We start from the raw sequence: 22,696 nt of genomic DNA, 5'->3' as shown, positions 1-22,696 counted from the left end.
TAAATACTTATGCCTCCTTGTATCTGCCTGTGTTTTCTCCCTCTTTTTTTGCACTTTCTTCCCACCGCACCTTGAGAGAACAGATTGTATGTTAATGTTTCTTCCCAATCCATCCTAGAATGTAGAGTTGCACTTAACTAAATACTACTTATTACCATTTCCTGTTGGGGAGGATATATATTTTTCTTTAATTGGTCGAGATTCAGAAAACTCAGTTTTACAATTGGTTTTGATTTTGACTCCATGCTGAGAGCTGTGCATGAAAAAAAAAGTCACAAGCCCTCTTTCCATGTGTTTGCAGTCCAAGAGGGGCACGGGAAGGGAGGGAAAGCTTTCGGGGATGGGGATACAGGAGTGCATAATTGATGTTAATAGATTTTCAGCAGACAGTGCCATCACGGCCAGACAAGGGGTGTTCGTGTCAATAACACAGCCTCCTGTGGGAAACCAGTAACAGGGGCCATGAGCCATGAACTGTGCGTTGTCACATTTTAGTCGCAGTGAAATTCTAACTGATCATTATCTCATAAATGAGACCAAATCAGAGTGACATCAAAGATAGTCTCAAGGGTACCGAGTGTAGCCGATCTTTCATTACATCAGAAACAGTACAGGGCAGAGACCCTCTACAAAAGAAGCTCAGCTTTGTTCAGAATGCTAGAACTGTCCTCTCTGTTTATCAAAGATGTAAACTTAAGATATTTTTCTATGTTAGTACTCAACTTTTGTGTAAAGAAGTGATAAATTGATAAGAAAAAACTGGGGGGAAATGTCAGATGACACTAGTGTAGAAAGCATTCAGCTCCCTGCTTTGTGTGGAGTGTTCGTGATTTGATGGGGTGATAACTCTGAGGTTCACAGGTAACTTTTAAATCAGCGTTGTACTTAGGATGTTTGGGCAGCTTTGTATTTTACTGGCTAACAGTGATCGCTGTGAAAGCCTTGACCGGCCAGCTTCTGCAATCCTTTAACAGAAGAGGCAGGATTGGAAGCTAGGGACTCCCGATTCTTACGCTGGGTTTTGTTTAAAGTATCATTAAGACTTTGACTTTATTTTTTAGAGCAGCTTCAGGTTTAAACCGAAGTTGAGAGAAAAGTGCAGGTTTCCTATATATTACCCTGACACAGGCATCACCTCTGCTATTGGCAACATCATTCTCTAGAATGGGCCATTTTTAACCAAAGATGAACCTGTATTGGCCCATCATAATCACTCAAAGTTTATAGTTTACCTTAGGGTTCACTCTTGGTGGTGTACATTCTATGGGATTGAACAAGTGTTTAATGACATGTATCCATCGTTATCGGAGCTTCCCAACTGGCTCTAGTGGTAAAGAACCCACCTGCCCATGCAGGAGACGAGGGACATGTAGGTTCAATCCCCGGGTTGGGAGGATCCCCTGGAGGAGGGCATGGCAACCCACTCTGGTATTCTTGCCTGGAGTATCCCATGGACAGAGGAGCCTGGCGGTCTACAGTCGATAGGGTCGAACAGAGTCGGACACTACTGAAACGACTTGGCATGCATCCATCATTATCATATCAAAGGAGAAGGGGGCGGCAGAGGATGAGATGGTTAGATAGCATCGCTGACTCATGGACATGAATTTGATATTCCCTGGTGGCTCAGATGGTAAAGAATCCACCTGCAATGAAGGAGACCAGGGTTCGATCCCTGGCTTGGGAAGATTCCCTGGAGAAGGGAGTGGCTCCCCATTCCAGTATTCTTGCCTGGGGAGTTCCATGGACAGAGGAGACTGGTGGGCTATAATCCACGGGGTCACAAAGAGTTGGGACATGACTAAGCGACTAAACAACAACAACAAAACTGAGTATTTTCACTGCCCTAGAAATCCTGGGCTCGACGGTTCACAGACTGCCCCTCCCTGCAACAATCGTACTTTTGCCCTTTCCAGAACGTTGTAGGGGTGGAGTCATACAGTATGCAGCCTTTTCATATGGACTTCTTTCATTAGGAATATGCATTGTATGGTTCTTCCGTGTCTTATTATGGCTTGATAGCTCATTTCTTTTTACTCTGGATTTCTTAGCTCCCGCTGTGTGACTGGAGGCAAGTACCTTATCCTGATCTTACATTGGTTAAGCGACGGGATTGAACTTGAGTTTCTTTTTCTTCATGTTTGTCTTTGCAGCTTACACTATAACTTCTTCATTTCAGGAGTGTTTCTAATATGCAGAAGTCTAGTTCCCGAAACAAAACCAGTAAAATGTGTCATGATCAGACAGAGCGTAGAGTTTGGAATAATTAACCCAATATCTAAATGCAGCTGAAGGGCAACTCCCAACGAAAGCAGAGTTGTAAACTCAAACATCTAAAGAGACGAAGAGGGTGTGCAGTTTTTACTGTGTGTCAAATTCTCTCCAGACACCATAGCGTCATGCAACAGGTTTTGTCCTAAAGAGACCAGATGTACATAAAGAATATTTTGTCGTCAGTTTTTCCTGATTTCAGGAATAATTTCCTAAAATCCAAAGCTTTATTCCTTACTTTTGGCTTTGCTTTATATTCTTGGATCTCAAAAGAAGACATAACTTTGGTGATTTATTCAAGCCCTCTCTATTTATATTGTTATTTAGTTGCTAGGTCGTGTCCAACTCTTTGCAACCCCATGGACTATATATAGCCCACCAGGCTCCTCCATCCATGGGATTTCCCAGGCAAGAATACTGGAGTGGGTCACCATTTCCTTCTCCAGGGGATCTTCCCAACCCAGTGGTCAAACCTGTGTCTCATTCTTGACAGGCAGTTTCTTTACTACGGAGCAACCTGGGAAGCCCTCTCAATTTAGAGATATTATAAAGTGAGTGAAGTCGCTCAGTCGTGTCCGACCCTCAACGACCCCATGGACTGCAGCCTTCCAGGCTCCTCCATCCATGAGATTTTCCAGGCAAGAGTACTGGAGTGGGGTGCCATTGCCTTCTCCGGATATTATAGGGCTATAGCAGAAATACATGAAGTGTCATCTAGTGATATTAATTTTAAAAAGTGTTTCTCAAACATCAGAGTCCCTTAGAGGGCATGTTGAAACATAGATTGCTGGCCTGGCTCCCTGAGATTCTTGCTCTGTGAGTTTGGGATGGAGTCCGAGAAACTACATTTCTTCTTCTAAAATATTTTATATTTTAATCAGAGGATAGTTGCTTTACAGTGTTAGTTTCTGTTGTACAAGAACGTGAATCAGCTGTATGTATACATGTATCCCCTCCCTCTTGAGACTCCCTCCCACCCTCCCCTCCCACCCCTCTAGTCATCACAGAGTACCATACTGAGCATCCTGCGCTATTCAGCTGCTTCCCGCTCGCTGTCTGTTTCATGCCTGGCAGCGTATATGTGCAGGCTAAGTCGCTTCAGTCGTGTCCGACTCTTTGGGACCCTGTGGACTGTAGCCCACCAGGCTCTTCTGTCCATGGGGATTTTCCAGGCAAGAATACTGGAGTCGACCGCCATTTCCTCCTCCAAGGGATCTTCCCAACCCAGGGATCAAACTTGCTTCTCCTGAGTCTCCTGCATTGGCAGGCGGATTCTTGACAGCTGAGCCACCAGGGAAGCCCGGTACAGTATATAGGTCAGTGCTAATCTCTCAGTTCGTCCCACTTTCCTCTTTACCCACTGTGTCTACAAGTCTCTTCTCTGTGTCTGCGTCTCCATTCCTGCCCTGCAGATAGATCATCAGTACCGTTTTTATAGATTCCACGTATATGTGTTAAAGTTTCTGCATTTTTAACAAAAGTTTCTGAGTGATACTGTTGTTGCTGATCTGTCGACCACATCTTGAGAACCATTGTTTTGAAATAATTCCTTCTCAGACCAAATGAGAGAACTTCTTTTCTTTTTAGGTGAAAATCTTCCAAATGCAGTTAGGTTTTTTTTTTTTTTTTCCTACTTGAAGTTCAGCCACCGGATGAATAGTCTCCAAAACTGTCTTCAACCCCGCCCCTACTCTGGCTTGGCTCAATGCTTGTGATGAAGACACTTTGCTGAAATTACAATACAATGAGACAGAAGCATATACACATATTATGGATGCACAGAGAACAGTGAATAGTTTTAACCAGCTTTTAAATTTGCACTTTCTAGCTACTGCCCTTTATCAGAAGCTTTAGGGATAAATGTAGTTAGCATACACTTTCCTTTTTGGGGGTTCTAATTCCCCAAATACTTTCTTGAGCTCAGTGTTGATTCTTATTGGATAATAGTGGGATTGTCATCTGGATGGAAAAACCCCACAGTATAGTTTCTCTCAGTGGATATTGAAATTAATTTGGAAGTATGAGAATTTCTTTAGGCATGCTCTGATCTTGTGATCAATTCAGTGATCCTAGAAATGCAATCTAAAAATTTATAAAAGTGTTATGTGCTTCACATACTTATAACATCCCAATAATTTATTAAATTCTTTAAGCAAAATTAACTCTGTTAAATTGGAAAACTTGCGTGGGTCTGGTTTTTTTTTTAACAGTTAAAAAAAATTTTTTGAAGTAGATTTACAATGTTGTGTTAGTTACAGGTGTACAGCAAAGTGATTCAGTTATACCCACGCATATATCCATTCTTTCTCAGATTCTTTTCCCATATAGATTATTAGAGGGGACTGAGTAGAGTTCCCTGTGCTATACAGTAGGTCCTTGTTGATTGTCTCTTTTATACGTGTGTGTGTGTGTGCTAAGTCGCTCAGTCGTGTCCGACCCTTCAGGCTCCTCTGGCCATGGGATTCTCTAGGCAAAAATACCGGAGTGGGTTGCATGCCCTCCCTCCAAGAGAATCTTCCCGACCCCGGGATCAAACCCAGGTCTCCTGCATTGGCAGGCAGGTTTTTACCACTAGTGCCACCTGGGAATCCCTATTTTTTGCATAAGAGTGTGTATGTGTTGGGTTTCGCTCAGCTGGTGAAGAATCTGCCTACAATGCAGGAGACCTGGATTCAATCCGTGGGTTGGGAAGGTCCCCCTGGAGAAGGGAAAGGCTACCCACTTCAGTATTCTGCCCTGGAGAGTTTCATGGACTGTATCGTCCATGGGGTCACAAAGAGTCGGACACGGCTGAGCGCCTTTCACTTTCATTTTCATGTATGTGTTAATCCCAGTCTCTAATTTATCCGTCCCTGCTGGGTTCATTTCTTAAAGCTGGACTAAGCAGGTTGTTTCTCTGTTACATACTTGTTCAGCTGTGGTTTTCTTACAAGTGAAGGGGAAGATCACAGGAACTCAGAACAAGACAAAGAAAGAACACAATCACAAGTTCAAGGACTCCCAAATTGAAGATGATTTTCTCTTACAGAAAATAAAGACCACCCCTAACCCCAAATGGTTGAATCATGCTTTTGTGGGCTATGTGTGTGGAAAATACTGTGTTTTTTAAAAATTGAAAGTACAGTTGATTTACAGCGTTCTGATAGTTTCCAGTGCCCAGCATACTGTGTGTTTTGATTCCGACAGAAAGCCAAACCCTTGATGACGGAGTTCTCGGTGAAGTCTACCATCATCTCCCGTTACGCCTTCACCACAGTTGCGTGTAGGATGCTCAACAGAGGGTCTGGGGACCAGGAAGTCACGTTTCAGATGCAGATTCCAGCTGCAGCTTTCATCACCAACTTCACTGTGTAGGTGAACCCTGGAATGAAGATTTCTCTGTAGAGTGGTCAGGGGGAGCCTGAGATGCTGTGAGGACCACAGCCTCTGACCCTGAGAATATATACATTCTCAACCCAAAGGACTGTCCCTGGGAAAGAAGGTGGATGCCCTCCCCTCTGCCTTCTTCTTTGCATCCCCATTTCCCCTTTCCTCCTTTTTATTGTCTCTTCTTTCGTCCCATTCCTCTCTTCTTTCCTTCCCTTCATTTCCTTTTTCTTTCCCTCCAACAGATGGCTCCCCACCCCGAGCCAGGCACACATCAAGGTGACTGGTCTACTTCTTTGAAAAAGATGAGTGTTACTCTGCTCTAGAAATTCCTCTGGGGAGAAACAAATAAGCAAACAGATGAATAATGAGATTGCCTTCAAATAAGCAAACAGATGAATAATGAGATTGCCTTCAAACAGTAGTGAGTGCCATAGAGACGACAAGTAGGATTGAGGGGCTCTTTTAGGTCGGGGAGTTGGGGAGGTGGCTCAGGGGAGTCAGTGTTGAAGCTGACATCTGAAGGACCAGCCAGCATGATAAGCCTTTGATAACTAGATACCATATATTTCTTCTTTTCACCTGAACTAAGAGGTAAAGAGATGCAAAATAGGTGTGTGGGTTTAATGTTAGGTCTGGGCAGGATTCCAGTTGGTGCATCTTCTTGGAAGTTTGTTTGAGCAGGTCTTTTGTGTTCCTCCTGGAGAATCACAGACGCCATGGGTTGGCTCTTAACACGTGGACCTGTTGAAATTTGCCCCAGAACGAAATGAGTGATGCAAGGGTAGTGCCCTAGTCTGGAATGCATTCCCAGTGCATATCCAAGAGGCAAACAAAAATATTTTCTAGGGTTGTCATGGTTATGAGATCCATGCTTGAGTTTGTCTTGGCTAGCTGGCAGCACAGCTGTCTCTCTTTTTTTCTTTTCAATTAAAGATTTTATTTTGTATTGTGGTATAGCTGGTTAACAATGCTGTGATAGTTTCAGGAGAAGTGAAGGGACTCAGCCATACATATGCATGTATCCATTCTCCCCCAAACTTTCCTCACATCCAGGCTGCAACATAACGTTGAGCAGAGTCCCCGGTGCTATACACTAGGTCCTTGTTGGTTATCCAGTTTTAATACAGCAGCATGTACATGTCCCCTCCAAACTCCCTAACCTCCTCCTCCCATCTCTCCCCCCCGACGTCTGTAAGTTCATTCTCTTAAGTCAACACAGCTGTCTCTTGTGTTTCAGGCTTATTGGAGACACTGTGTATCAGGGAGAAATTACAGAGAGAGAAAAGAGAAATGGTGATAAGGTAAAAGAGAAGAGGAATAAAACCGTAGAAGATAATGGGTAAGTACCACTGAATTCACTTGTGGCTCAGACGGTAAAGCGTCTGCCTACAATGCAGGAGACCCGGGCTCCAGTCCCTGGGTGGGGAAGACCCCCTGGAGAAGGAAATGGCACCCCACTCCAGTACTCTTGCCTGGAAAACCCCATGGACGGAGGAGCCTGGTGGGCTGCAGTCCAAGGGGTCGCAAAGAGTCAGACACGACTGAGTGACACATATCACTTCACTTCACCACTGAATTCAGGAATTAAAAGTCCACTACAGCCAAGTGTCAGGTTTTCTACCTCTTTGACTTCTCATCTTGTTTTCACCCTGTTTCAAGGATTTATCTTTTTATTTTTACCATATTAATAATCTATAATATAACTGGTTAACAATACAGTAGCTAAGGGTTTATGATCAAAAGTCCACTCACCCCCATTCCGCAGTTCTCACGTCCTAGAAAGATCCACTTCTGATATTTTTGTAGTTTTATGGTAGTTACCTCCCTTATTCTAAATATCATGGTTGTTGCTCTTGTTCAGTCACTTAAGTCATGTCCAACTCTTCGTGACCCCATGAACTTCAGCACACCAGGCTTCCCTGTCCTTCACTATCTCCCAGAGTTTGCTCAGACTCATGTTAATTGAGTCACTAGTGCCGTTCAGCTGTCTCATCCTCTGTTGCGCCCTTCTCCTCTTGCTCTCAGTCTTTGCCAGCTTCAGGGTCTTTTCCAGTGAGTCAGCTCTTCTCATCAGGTGGCCAAAGTATTGGAGCTTTGTCTTCAGCATCAGTCTTTCCAATGAATATTTCCTTTAGTATTGTCTGTTTTGATCTCCCTGCTCTCTGAGCGACTCTCAAAAGTCTTCCCCAGCACAATTTGAAAGCATCAATCCTTCGACACTCAGCCTTCTTTATGGTCCAACTTTCACATCTGTACATGACTATTGGAAAAACCATAACTTTGACTATAGTCTTGCTTTTTAAAATTTTCTTGATAAAAATCAGATGTTTATTGTTGATTCTCTGCTGTGAAGAAAGAGGATTCAGCAGATTTATAATCCTCCCACTTCCTCTCTGCATTCCAAATTTTTGTATTATTTCTTTTTCTTCTTCAGTATAAGCAGAATTATACCATCCTGGATGAGCCCTGTTATCTTCAATGGTAGTATTCTCTCTCCTGCATGTCACCCGACCTTTTCTTTTCCTACTCAATCATTTACTTTTGCGTTGTCAGAATTATCAACATTTAAATTCAGATCTGTCATGGTATTTGAATTCTTTGTCTGTAAACTGAATCCAAACATTGAAGACCAATAAGTCAATTCACTTTGAATGACTGTAAATAACATTAACTGCAGAGCCACCTAGTATACTGAGATTTGTTTCCTTCTCTGCTAGACCAGTTGAAAAAATTATCTGTTCCTTTTGAAGAAAAACGATCACAGGATCTAGAGAAAATGGTGTGGGCTTTATGAGGATTATTATTATTGTTTTTTACACTTCACAAATTGTTCAGAATCATGCCATGTTATGTTTAGTTGGATCACAGATTTATTTTGGCCACGCCTCGTGTGGTATGTGGGATCTCAGTTGCTGGACCAGGGATCAAACTGGCAGCCCTGCGTTGGCAGTGCGGAGTATTAACCACTGGGCCACCGGGGAAGGCCCTGTGTGTTTTTCCTTGAGGTCACCTGTGTCAGCCCTCTTCCCCTTTGCCCCCTCGGGTCTGCGTCAGGGAGAAAGAAATAGAAGGGTTCCGTGGTCTCTGAACTCTCTGCTCTTCAGGATTCCTAGGACCCATATAACCTTCCTCTAGTGCAGGCGTTTGCTTCTCTTCCCAAAGCTAAATTCTAGTTTTTCTTTCTAATGTCGACTGAAAAAGTTACGCACAACCTGGAAGTTGAGGATTATGTTTTCTTGGAGGCATTTTTGAGGACTATAGCCCTGGAGACCATCTCTCAGGCAGCTCTGAGGGACTGTTCCAGAGAGGTAAGGGAGGACTAGGATACGAAGGAGGTTCTACCGAAAAAATAAATGTAGTCGAACATCAGAACATGACTGCTAATCAGAAAAAAATCCAGATGTCTCAGGTGAATGGTTTTAGTGCTTTTCTGCGTATGGGAAGGTACGAGAGTCTGGGCTCATTGAAATGAGTCCTTAGGTATGCACCTTAAGTACCTAGAACTATAACCTATAGCTAACTATAGGTCAGGCTCCTATTTCCCTCCATCCTGAAGCCCCTCAGGGTGCATCGTGGGGACGGCTGCAGTGGCTGGTGGCTTGCTGGTAGGGAATGCTGAGGGTTCTCACTCAGAGCGCTTGGCTGGGACCGTCTTGGACTTAAGGGCACCTGGCTTTCTCCAATCCCCCATCACCTTTTCTCTTCCTTCCAGGGAGAAGGGGACGGAGACGTTCAGAGCTTCTGTGGTGCTTCCCAGCAAGGACAAGGCTGCCTTCCTCCTGAGTTACGAGGAGCTCCTGCAGAGACGGCTGGGGAAGTACGAGCACGTGGTCAGCGTGCGACCCCAGCAGCTGGTGGGGCGGCTGACAGTGGAGGTGACCGTGCTGGAAAGGTCAGGCATCGCGGAGCTGGAGGTGCTGGGGCTGCAGAACAGCCGGCAGAGGGGCAGTGGCCGGGGCCCAGGTGAGAGGTGCTGGCGGGTGCGCTCAGGTATCCCGGCGTTAAAGCAGATTGTGCCCCTGCCGTCCAGGCCCAAGGTGAAGCAAGGGTCTGAAGGATAGCAGCCAAGCAGAGACAGTGCCCTGTGCATTTTCAAAGACAATTTATTTCTTTGGCTGCATCGGGTCTTGATTACAGTTCAGGGGATCTTTTGCAGTGGCACACAGACTCTCTAGTTGTCCCGAGGCATGTGGGATCTTAGTTCCCTGACCAGGGAGCAAACACATGTCCTCTGCATTGCAAGGCAGATACTTTACCATTGGACCACCAGTAAGGTCCCAATAATGCCTTTTTTTAAAGCCATGCTCTATCAGGAGATTTTACAATGTTCTAATCATCTCTCACGGTTGTGTCATTTCTGGGAATCTACCCTTGGTGAGACATCTAAAATGTTGGGATGGTTATATATACGAACGTGTTTGATAATGTTTGTAGTAGCAAAAGCATTCCTTCATCCTAAATATTCAAGTACATGGATGTGATTAGTAAATTGGGGTTGTAAAAACAATTCGTCATATGATAAGGAAAAAAGAGACACATTTGTGTGTACACTTTAATGTTAAATATGGTAACTGTGAAGCTGGCCAAAGGCCAGGAAGTCATATAAAATCATCGTTTATGGGTGAGGGATGACAGGTCATTTTCTAATACTGTTTTATTTTACCTTATTTTTAAATACTGTGTTATCAAATCAAACATTTAACATTAACATAAACATCTAAATAATGTGCTGTATTCTTTCTAAAATTAGAGAAAAATATGTACTGGAAATTTGATTTAGACACAGACATTTGTGTTCATCAGCAGGATCTCTTAATTTGAGTTTTTCTTAATTTTAATTTTTTTAAAGTTAACTAATTAATTAATTTTGGACTGTGCTAGGTCTTCATTGCTTCGTGTGGGCTTTATCTAGTTGTGGTACTTGGATTTCTCTTGTAGATGGTAAACTCTAGGGTGAGCGGACTTCAGTAGTTGCTCCTTGAGGGTTTAGTTGCCCCAGGGAATGTAGAATCTTCATTCCGGGTCCAGGCATTGAACCCATGTCCTCTGGATTGGCAGGCGGGTTCTTAACCACTGGACCACCAGGGAAGTCCCCTCATATTTTAATTTTTTAAGTAGCACTCTTTGCTGAGATGATCATGAAAAATTCGATCTAATTTAATTGCTATATTAATGTCAACTAATAGTTTAATATTCACTTCCATTCCGCCTTATCCTAAATATATCTGTAAGGTCTAATGTCAAGTTGGATAACGAAACAGATGTGCCCCCCAAATTGCACCAGGGTTAAAATGACAAGACTTTGGTTACCTGTGATGCTGAGGTCAGGGAAAGGCTGAGTGATAAGAGATCACAGAAAACGCAGAACCTGAGTTCAACCTCTGTGACTGCAAGGAGGGTGCAGAGTTGCCCAAGATATTTAAGGATGAGTTTGCAAGTTTCTCTTGTTTCAAGAGAAATGAGTTGACACAAGGAATGAGAGAATGTCGTTTATCTTACTTGAGGTGAAAATAGTGAAGACCTGGAGCTATTGGTGGGAAGAGTAAACGGTATGGAACCTAGTTGTGCCCCCAGCACGCAGTTCAGTGAACGATTCTGGATGAGAGAGGTAGTTTGCTCTCAAAGACTGGAGCATGGATGCAGGTCTTCGTTAGAAGTTAGCTCCAAGCAATGAGTTTGCAGTCTGTCCAGATCTCATCAAAAATTTAAAGATATTGTCAAGAGACCCGACATTCAGAAATGATATGAGATAAAAGACATCATTCTTAGATCATTGAGGTCACCATAGGTAGGGTTGATGGATTTGTGATCAGTTAAGAGTTAATATCCTTGAAAAAAATGACTTAGGCCCTGTGAGACTCAGCTTACACATCTGTAAATAAGGATTATAACCGTCTCTCAGGGTCATTGAGAAGCTTTCGTGCCGAGTAAAATCTTAATCATCGTCATTATTACAGTTACCTTCTGTTTAGTTTTTCCTCTGCAAATCTTATCTCTCCTATTAGATCATAAATGATTTTGAAACAGGACTTTGTCAGATAACCTTTGTCGCCTTGTAATGGTTTTTTAAAAAAATATTTATCATTTATTTATTTAGCTTCATCCAGTCTTAATTGTGGCATGTGGGATCTTAGTTCCCAGACCGGGGATGGAACCAAGGCCCCCTATATTGGAAGCATGGAGTCTTAGCCACTGGACCACCAGGAAAGTCCCTCTGTACGGTATTAAACACTATGCCTTTTAAAGAGTAGATAGCTAATTAGGTGTCTGCAAAGTAGAGAAGAAAAGGGAAAAAAAGAAACGAAAAAAATATACACCTAAACTAATAACAAAGAATGTTTTAAAATTTCATTTTTTCCTAATCATAATTGATCAGGAAATTATCCCACATGGGAAGGATGGTCATCCTGCTGTAGAAATGAAGTGCCTTGCGTCCTGCCGGGTTCAGAACCACCATGACTTCCGAGATGTGTCTGTGTGGTGGTGTGTGGGTCGTCCTGTAAGGGGTTGGTCTGAATCCTGATGGCTGTTTGTTAAGTTGCTCACTGCTTATCAGCAGGGCCTGTGGGAATCTCTGAGGAATGTTTCCAGACCATTGATCTCCTGGGAATTTGTTTATTTTTAAGAAAATTGTTTTCCTGGCTCTTTGCACCAGACCAGATTTCTGGCCTTAGAGAGTAAGAGATCTCACAGGCCGTTCCCTGGGCCAGGTGCGGTGGACTGGGGCCCTTTTTGCTCCTCAGTCGGTCCAGAGCTCAGCTGCCTCTGTTCCTGCAAAACAGCCGCTGCAGGAAGGAGCCAGAGGCACAGGATGCTGTGATTGTGCCTGGATGTTGTTGCGTGTGTTCTGAAAGCACCCGGGCAGAGACGCAGCTAGAATAGAACTGAGACCAGGACGTGGGCTTCGAGCGTGTGAACGTGGACTGGAGCCAGCGCGGGCCTCTGAGGTCAGACTTCTGGATGCTCTCTGAGCAAATCTCTATCCACTGGACCCGCTGATATCGTTAGGGAAGCAGTTCTAGATGAGAATGACCGTGTGCTAGCTACTAGACTCAGCTTGTGCACACCAGACTTCTAGGACAGCCCTCCCTGGGAGCTTTTGTAAAATACTTAAGGTGTGAATTCAGATTCCATGTCTCCCCCTAGGTCCATAAAAAGAAGAGAAAGCCTAAAAGCTGTGGAACCTGCTTTTGCCTCAGTTTCCTTGTCTGATGTGTTGGGCCCATGGCTGTTGAACCATAAATGAATGAACTTTGTCTCAGTGTGAAAGCCAATGCTGTGAGACGTAATTTGCAAGTCTACTTTCTGGATTCTACTTTCTGGATTATTAAAGCAGTTAACTTGTGTGTGTGGTTCAAACAGGTTACAAATTGGTGTTCCGTGCAAGACCACACTCTCTCTCTCTTCCGTCACCCTGCTTCCTGCTCCCTCAGTAACTTGATGATTTGGAGGCTCAATGGAACAGGAGTATTTCAAATTAATTCTTTTCTGGAACATCCCTGGATGTCTGACAATCTTAAGTTATAACCTGGATAAATATTCCACCTATGTGATTGGTTTAAAGCTGGTTACTTCACTCTCTAGGTTAAAATCTCAAACTTCTTGTGGTCCTATGGCACCTGAATCACTGCGCTTTCCATGATTCAAAAAAAAAAAAAAAAAAAAAAAAAAAACACACCAAAAAACCAAAGCAAAACAAAAAACTGGTTGGGGCCATAAAATTTTCTTTTATGATCAGATCCCTGATGGCTCAGAGTAAAATAAAATGAGATAAACAATATTAGAAATAAGGTACCTTGCCTTTTTCACCTCCTTTAGCTTTATATCAGTGATGCTCAAATCTGGCTATACCCTAGAGTCTCCTGGAGAGGTTAAAAAAAAACAAAACAGATGACTGAATCCTCACTCAAACACTTGAATTAGAATTTACCTGGGTTGAGGCCTTGATAACTGTATTTTGAGGTGTGATATTCTGAGTCTATTCTACGAGAAACTGAAAATTTTATGAATGCTTTTAATTTATTTATTTGTAATGCTCAAGAATAATGCTCAGAATTTTTCCTGCCACTAAACAGATGTGGCTCTGTGACTTGCATAGTCTATCCTTTATATTCTTTGCCTATTTCTTTTTAAAATTTTTACTTATTTACTTTCGGCTTTGCTAGATCTGCATGGCTGTGTCTGGCTTTCTGTGGTTGCGGTGAATGGGGTCTAGTGGTGGTGTCCGGGTTTCTCGTTGCTGTGGCTTCTCTTGTTGTGGAGCATGGGCTTTAGGCATGCGGTTTTCAATAGCTGCGGCTCACCGGCTTAGTCGTTCCGGGGCATGTGGGATCTTCCCAGACCAGAGATTGCACCCTTGTTCCCTGCATTGGCAGGCAAATTCTTAACCACTGGACCACCAGGGAAGTCCTGTTCTTTGCTTTTTTAAAAAAGCAGTTTTATTGAGGCTGAGCATAAAATTGACTCATTTTAAGTCTTGTAACTCAGTGATTTTTGTGCACTTGCAAAGTTGCGCAACCATCAGCCCAATCCAAGTCTAGAACATTCCTATCACCCCGAAAAGATGTTTGTGCCTCTTTGCAGTCACTCCCTGTTCCAACCTCAGCCCCAGGCAACCACTAATCCACTTTTCTGTCTCTCTTCAGACAGCTGCATTTTTCAAAGCACCCCAGGTGGTTTTGACAGTTGGTAAATGTTAGGAGCCTTACTTTGGACCTCCCAGCAGAATGTATGGACATGAACTCTGTTAGGATCCTGACCTACAGAAGCAGCTTTTTTAGATGAATTACTGTTATTCATTAATTTTTAACCATTTTAAAAAGTTGGAGTATAGTTAATTTACCATGTTGTGTCACTCCGGTGCACAACAAAGCGACTCAGTTACACGCACACGTGTATCTATTTTTTCAGATCCTTTTCCCTTACGTACTGTGTGTGCTTAGCCGCTCAGTTGTGTCTGACTCTTTGTGACCCCACGGACTTTAGCCAGCCAGGCTCCTCTGTCCATTGAATTCTCCAGGAAATAACACTGGAATGGGTTGCCATTCCCTTCTCCAGGAGATCTTCCTGGCCCAGGGATCAAACTGGGGTCTCCTGTATTGCTGGCAAATTTTTTACTGTCTGAGCCACCAGGGAAGCCAGTATATGGTAGTATATGTTAATCCCAGACTCCTAATTTATTTCTTCTTTTATTTCTTCTTACCCCACCTTTCCCCCTTTGGTAACCCTGAATTTGTTTTCCATGTCTGTGGGTATATTTCTGGTTTGTATGTAAGTTCACTTGTATCTTTTTTGGGGAAAAAAAATGATGCTTTAGGTTTTTAGAACCCATACCCACGCCCCCCCCCCTCCCCCACCACTCCCAGCCCCCACCGAGTAATCTGCAAGCAGTGTGTGCTCTTTATCCTTTATCTGCCCAGGAACTCAGCCTACAGCTTGCTTTTTAATTGTATCACTCCTAGGTCAGCTTCCCATAAAATAATCCTAAGAACCAAGAAAGCGTCATTAGAAAGAAAAGAACCACTCAAAATACAGTTTCATTACCTTTGATGTTGGAAGATGAGATTGTTGACTCTGCCAGGGTCTTTGAGGATAAATTAATGACCAGTCTTGAGTCCTGCAAGCTCAAGTCACCTTTGACTGCCGGCTAGACTTGTATGTGTCTATAGTGTCTTGTGTATCCGTAGATACCAGTGAGGAGTTGGTTGAATCTGTTTAAAAATCAAATTTTTCTTTCCCTTTGCTTGGTCTGTTAACCTCCTGACCCTGCCGTTTGCTGTGATGGCTCTCAGGATTGAAATGGAGGCACCTAGCATGGTGCCTGCCATAGAATGGGTGCTCAGTAAGTATTTGTTAAAAGAATTTAAGAATAAATAACTGTCAGCAATGAAGATGCCACAGGGTTTTCAGCACCTTCCTGGTTTGTTGTTGCTCAGTTGCTAAGTTGTGTCCGACTCTTTGCGACCCCCTGGACTGACTGTATGTAGCATGCCAAGCTTCTCTGTCCTCCACTACCTCTTGGAGATTGCTCAAACTCATGTTCCTTGAGTCAGTGATGCCATCCAACCACCTCATCCTCTGTCACCCCCTTCCTGGTTTAAGTTGGTTAAGTTCTCCAGATCTTGGGTGTGGCTCTTATTCTGTTGTGAAGGAGGGATTCGGAGGCAGAGTTTGGTTCCAGAAGACTCGTTACAAGAATGTAGATCCCTCCCTTTTCCAGAATTGTCAGATAAAAGAGGGGATGCTGGGTTTAAATTTGAAACTCCAGGTAAACAATGTGTCCCATACAGTATCTGAGATATGCTTATCCTAGAAAGTCACTGCTGGTGTATCTGAAATTCAGATGTGACAGGGCATCCTTTTTCTTTGCTAAATCTGGCCACCCTGCACTATTAAAGCCTGCATTGTGACTAACGGTTCACCCCCAGCTCCGGTTCCCCGCTGGTGTGTTTCCCTCCCCGGGACCCAGTCTCCAGGCTGCAGCTGGAAGGGTATGGCCCCGCGTGGCCTCTGCACCTTTGCCAGGAAGCAATCTGGCTGTTATGCAAGGGTTTCCAACATTGTTCGGTGCAGAAATCACTGATGTATGAATCATTTGGCTCCACAGTAGGATCTGTTTTGTTTTGTTTTTAATGCTAATAGGAGGGGACCCACGCTGTCTCATCTGTTTGGTCGTCGGCTGTAGCTGGGTGGGGGTCGGCTGTGAACAGGATGGCTCGGAGCCACCCGGGAGGGTGACCTTCTCTCTTTCACTTAATACTGGTGAGCATCCTCCTCTTCTTCAGGAAACCTCACTCTGCTTCTTTCTTTTCCCCGCTGTATTAGTTTGCTATACAAGGTGGGATGTTGTCTGGGCAAATGGCACTGTCTGCCACAGGTGTGACTGAAACCAGAGGTGGAAGCATGTGCCCTGTTTCAGCTAGAGCACTGCCACACCCATCAAAACACTTCCAAGATGACCCTCTTGAAGGGTCCCTCTGTCCACCTGCCCGAGTATGTGCCGACGTGTTGAGCCGTGTCCACGTTAAACATTCTAAGAGCTCACAGCGAGTCCTCACCGTGTTCCTGCTCTGTGCTACAGATGTCCACCGCCATCGTCACAGCCCTGGAAGAACTTAGAGTGGGCAGTTTTTAAAAATTGACAACAGTGTTTTTCTTTAATTGACATGTATTTGATTTGCAACTCTGTTAGTTTCAGGTGTACGACAAAGTGATTCAGTTTACATATACACATATCTGTTCTTTCTCAGGGACTTGCCCAGTGGCTCAGTGGTAAAGAATCCACCTGTCATGCGGGAACCATAGGAGATATGGGCTTGATCCCCGAGTCGGGAAGATCCCCTGGAGGAGGACATGGCAACCAACTCCAGTATTCTTGCCATGGACAGAGGAGCCGGCGGGCTCCGGTCCATGGGGTCACAAAGAGTCGGACATGACTGAAGTGACTTAGCACGCACACACGTTCTTTTCCAGATTCTTTTCCATATAGTTTATTATAGAATATTAAGTAGAGATCTTTTTGATTGTTTATTTTATATATATTGTTTCTATTTAGTCATTAAGTTGCATTCAACTCTTTTGTAACCCTCTGGACTGCAGCCTGCCAGGCTCCTCTGTCTGTGGGATTTCCCAGGCAAGAATACTGGAGTGGGTTGCTATTTCCTCCTCCAGGGGAAGCTTCCTGAACCAGGGATCAAACTCACATCTCCTGCATTGCCAGCAAATTCTTTACTGTTGAGCCATCGGAGACACCCCATTTTAAATGGCAACCCACTCTGGTGTTCTTGCCTGAAGAATCCCAGGGACGGGGGAGCCTGGTGGGCTGCTGTCTTTGGGGTCACACAGAGTCGAACACAACTGAAGTGACTTAGCAGCAGCAGCAGCAGCAGCATGTTCATCTCGAACGCTTGATTTATCCCTCTCCCCTTTCCTTTTTGGTAACCATAAGTTTGTTTTCTATGTCTGATTTGATATTTGTATCTGATGCAAAATGATGATCGCAGTGAACCTAGGTGACATCCCTCACCATATACAGTTACAGAATTTGTGTGTATGTGTTAGATGAGAACTTTTAAGATCGGCTCCCTTAGCAACTCGTAAATATGCACTACTGTATTATTAACCATAGTCGCCATGGTGTAATTATATCCCCATCACTTTTTCTGTTAACACTCCGTCGATTGGCCTGAATTTGTCTTTTTGTCGATGACAGGAGGGTAGTTGCCCAATTATTCATTCCCTCTGTTGAAGAAATCTCCCCACTGGAGCCCAGGTGAGCAGGTGACATAAACAAACACAGGCAGTTTAACCTCTTTTCCAAGGGGAAATGAGACAGTGCTTGGAAATGCTTTTGTAAAATCACCAGGTGTTGGCTGCTTTTCCCTGACAGTGGGCAAACCCAAGGCCCACAGGAAACAGAGGCCAGGAAATCCCCCATCAGTTGACCGAAAGGGGAGTAGCGTTCAGCTGATGACCTTGACTGTGTTCTTTGCTCTTAAATTCTTTCACCTTTAGACACTGTACATAGCAACTGGCTTTCCTTTCCCCCCATGAGGTTGTCTAGGAGGGGAATGTTTGTCTGTAAATAACATCCTGTACTTTTCACCCTTTATGCAAAATAAACAATGTCTTATCATACAAGATAGAATCGATGGGGAAAATAGGAATTTTTAAAAATTATTTATTTGTTTATGTGGCTGTGCTAGGTTTTAGTTGTGGCACATGGAAGCTTTAGCTGCAGCTCTCAGACTATTAGCTGTGGCATGTGGGATCCAGTTCCCCGACCAGGACTCGAACCCCAGGCCCCATGTACTGGGAGTCTTCGTCCCTGGACCGCCAGGGAAGTCCCAAGGATAGGAGTACTTCATAGCACTTGTGTGTGTGGTTCTTAACCTTAAGAGGCTCCTTGGAGAATCTGGTGAAAGCTACAGACATCTGTCCAGAGAAAAGTATACATGTACAGTTTCATGCCAAACTCTGTATATAATTTCAGGGAACTCTTGAGGAAGAGTTGTTACCTGTATGTGAAGCGAAAGTGAAGGTCGCTCAGTCGTGTCTGTGTCCATGGAATTTTCCAGGCCAGAATACTGGAGCGGGCGGCTTTTCTTTTCTCCAGAGGATCTTTCCAACTCAGGGGTCAAACCCAGATCTCCCACCTTGCAGGCAGATTCTTTACCAGTTGAGCCACAAGGGAAGCCTAAGAATACTGGAGTGGGAAGCCTATCCCTTCTCCAGGGGATCTTCCAGACCCAGGAATCGAACCCAGGGTCTCCTGCATTGCAGGCAGATTCTTTACCAACTGAGCCAGACATTGTTGGATTCCCTGTTATGAATGTTCTACACGATGTGCCTTTTTTCCCTCCCAATAATGAATATGTGTTTTTACTAAGTTTTCAGTGGTGCAGAGAAACCTGCTACTTACTGGAAAATGTAAACTATATGTTAACAAAATGTCTTTTTTTTCTCATGAGTTGCCTTTCATCCTAGACAGAATAACAAGGTGCTTCTTGAGGGAAAGAAGCTGGGGGCTAGTACGTATTGAGCATTTATTGTGTGTCTGGTGAGACTTCCTTGGTGGCTCAGACAATAAAGAATTCACCTGCAGTGCAGGAGCCACGGGTTCGATCTGTGAGTCAGGAAGATACCCTGGAGGAGGGAATGGCAACTCACTCCAGTACTCTTGCCTGGGAAACCCCATGGACAGAGGAGCCTGGCAGGCTACAGTCCAGGGGGTCGCAAAGAGTCTGACACGACTTGGCAACAGCACCATCCTTAGTTCCTTTTAGATGTGATGTCATTTAATTCTGACCATGATTCTATGATGTGGATTTAAAAGACATGGAACTAAGGCTCAGAGATGTTAAGTCAGTCTTTCAAGTCTTATCAAACCCTGGAGCCCACTTCACTTGATATTGTATGGGTTCTAAAAAGCACATATTTTCCAGTTAAAAAATATGGGACTTCAGACAGGAAGAAGGCCTTGTGGGGATGCTGATGATCTGAGAAGCAGGGCAGAGTGGGTGGAGACAGACCAGTCGGTGCGTCTTCAGGGGTTGCCCTAGAGGCAGTCCTATGCCCTTGAAGGTCATCTTGCAGGAGACCACTCTTGCTTGGGTGAAAACAGGGAGATGGCAGGAGAAGACACAGCTTCCTCCAGTTCAGAGGAATCATGAAGTTCACTGCTAGCCCTGACCAAGTGGGTGTGAAGCAGGGCAAGCCAGGGTATGTGGGTTCTCCTTAGAAAAGTAGGTCAGATTCTCATTCTCTTGGTCTGCTCCCAACCTGTTCCCTTGCACTCTTCATTATGTTTAGGACACATCCCGTGACTGCTGAGGGCCCTGCTAATAAATTAGCTCATTGTGCTTCCGATTTTGCAGCAGGCAGCAGGACCCCTGTTCACACGCAAGAAAAGCTAAATAGTACTATTCTGCTTTTCGATCTTGGTCAGTCATTAGGGGCAGCCTCATTGATTTTTTTTCTTTCTCTAATAAAAAGAGGATTTTATGTTCTAGAAATACTTCTCTGGAATTTTTCCCAGTGGACCTTTATTTTATTTTATTTTTTGATAGGTAGTGGAAAATTCTTTGAGTCACATTGACTGTCTGATACTTAGTGGGTGGAGGTCAACCTCAGGAACTGGGCTTCTTGGTGAACAACCCGGTTGGGAATCAACCCACTCTTTGAGCACATAAAAGAAGCCCATTTAGAGGAATCTCATGAATTTTCATCACGCACAGCAAACATCAGAGGTCAGTAGGAAACTAAAATAATAATACACTATCCTTTCTCATGGCTTATATCAAAGAGGCTAGTCAAATTGATTATGAAGAGAGAAATTATACTTTTTAATCCTTGGTGCTTTCATTCAACTATGAATGGTATTAATTCAGGGTAATTGTAAAGACCATTTCAACAAGAAAGACTTGGAACATGAAATGGTAGGTACGTCCTGACAGCGTTGTTCAGTCGTGTCCGACTCTTTGCCACCCCATGGACTGTGCACGCCAGGCTTCCCTGTCCTTCACGTCTCCTGGAGCTTGCTCAAACTCATGTGCATCGAGTCAGTGATGCCATCTAACTATCTCATCCTCTGTCGCCCCCTTCTTCTGCCTTCAGTGTTTCCCAGCATCAGGGTCTTTTCTAATGAGTTGGCTCTTTGTATCAGGTGGCCAAAGTATTGGAGCTTCAGCTTCAACATTGGTCCTTCCAGTGAGTATTCAGGTTTGGTTTCCTTTAGGATTGACTGGCTTGTTCCCCTTGACAGTGTAAAGAGAGTAAAATCTCATTTGTGTCAACTTGGAAGGCTAGAGAGAATCTAGTGCCGCCCACTCACATACGTCAAAGGCACACTGCCATTGTCTGTGCAGGAACCAGAATCACCTGGGAAGCCTTGTGAAAACACGGACCCCTGGGTCCCACCTGCAGCGTTTCTGACTCCAGGGTTCTGGGACGAGCCCAAGAACTTGTGTTTCTAGCAAGTTCCCAGGTGATGGCTGCTGGTCCAAAGCCACAGTAGAGCTGGTCTGTGTCACCTGGCGGATGATGAACTCATCTGGGGCTTGCTGGAGCACTGCTAGAGAGACGAGTGTGAAAGTACCTCTGCCAACAGGACACCTTTCTCAGAGCTGAGGGGCGCAGAGGGCTTCCCTGGTGGCTCAGTTGGTAAAGAATCTGCCTGCCAAGCCGCAGACTGCCTGCAGTGCAGGAGACCTGGTTCTGGTCAGGAAGATTCCCTGGAGAAGGAAATGGCAGCTCACTCCAGTATTCTTGCCTGGAAAATTCCATGGACTGAGGAGTCTGGCGGCTACAGTCCATGGGCTTACAAAGTCGGATACAACTGAGCATGCATACTTAGGGACGCTGCACAAGAAATTGTTTCCCTGGACCTCTGTCCCTGGACCTGGTTCTGCCAGCTATTACACTGTGTAATGCCACCAAGTATTACCGTGAATGTATAAATGCCCACAGAAAAAGATTTACCCTAAGACAGAAGTCCACTTGACAAATAATACTATGTTCCATCCTGGGAGTTACTTATTCATGCAACTTTCAACAAGTTTAAATTTTTTAAAAAATTGGGGTATGCATACAATCAAGTATATAAACCTTATGTTTGTAGCTTAAGGAAGTTTTACATATATACATATATATATACACACACACCCAGCAGTTACTTTCAAGTCAGGCTGTAGAGTATTTTCAGCACCCCAAAATGTCCCTTTATCCTCTTTCCAGGTCAGTGTTTACCCTCCCCAAAGGAAACAGTATGCTCTTTCTTTTTTTTTCTCCAACAGATTTCTTTCTTTAAAGGAATGGATTTTGAAAAGAAAAAACATGGGGCAGACAGGTGTGAAATAGAAAATAAATACAAATGTAAGCTGTTTTGCTCATTGCTTTGTAATCACAGCAACCTAGTACAGAGAATGCCCTCTACAAAACACAATAAAGGTTCAAAGGTGGAGGGGTTCCCTTAGGCAAGGCTGAAGACTTCAGTCTCTGGAATTCGGAGTTGAGGCTGCAGTCCTGCTTTTTGGATGGATCGCTGGGTGTGCGGCATGGTCCATGCTTTTAACCAGATTTGGACGGAACGGGCGCTTGGCCCGGGGAGAAGTGCATGGAGTGTTTGGCGTCATGTGTCACATAACTTGTTCCTTCCCACGATGCAGCACCGGGTGGGGTTGTGCTTCTTGCCACACTCCTTCTTAACACGGGCCGCGATGCCCTTCTGCATGTTATATCACCCAGTGCCTGAGTAGCACACCCCACTGAGTCCTGTCGCATCTCCTCTGACATAGCAGCATTCTTGATCACAGCCTTTGGGTCACCAAGAAGCAGGGGCTGGCCGGCTGCGACAGTCTCCTGCGGGAGGGGTTGGCGAGGCTCACACACGCGGAGAGGGGCCCCAGTACGCTCTTTCGATTGCTGTGAGTTTCCCTGCTCCGGAGCTTCGTGTAAATGGAAATAGTGACTACTTTCTTCTGTATCTTATGTTTTCACTCAGAATGACTCTGATTCAACCATGTTGCCAGTAGCAGTTCTTTCCTCTTCCTCGCACAGA

At 44.3% G+C, this 22,696-nt stretch overlaps 1 protein-coding gene across 2 annotated transcripts in view; it reads left to right on the top strand.

Annotated features, from left to right (window-relative positions):
* Positions 1-22,696, top strand: part of ITIH5 (inter-alpha-trypsin inhibitor heavy chain family member 5) — an 85,834-nt gene that overhangs the window by 20,281 nt on the left and 42,857 nt on the right. For both annotated transcript variants that reach the window (XM_018056962.1, XM_018056963.1), the window contains exons 3-5: positions 5,458-5,621; positions 6,878-6,979; positions 9,353-9,603. In XM_018056962.1, the coding sequence (XP_017912451.1) occupies positions 5,458-5,621; positions 6,878-6,979; positions 9,353-9,603 (517 nt within the window). The remainder of the gene's footprint in view (positions 1-5,457; positions 5,622-6,877; positions 6,980-9,352; positions 9,604-22,696) is intronic.

The sequence above is a fragment of the Capra hircus genome, chromosome 13 (genome assembly GCF_001704415.2).
Source record: "Capra hircus breed San Clemente chromosome 13, ASM170441v1, whole genome shotgun sequence".
Taxonomy (NCBI): domain Eukaryota; kingdom Metazoa; phylum Chordata; class Mammalia; order Artiodactyla; family Bovidae; genus Capra; species Capra hircus.
The sequence above is the reverse complement of the archived record's forward strand: the minus strand, read 5'-3'. Positions and strand labels throughout refer to the sequence as shown.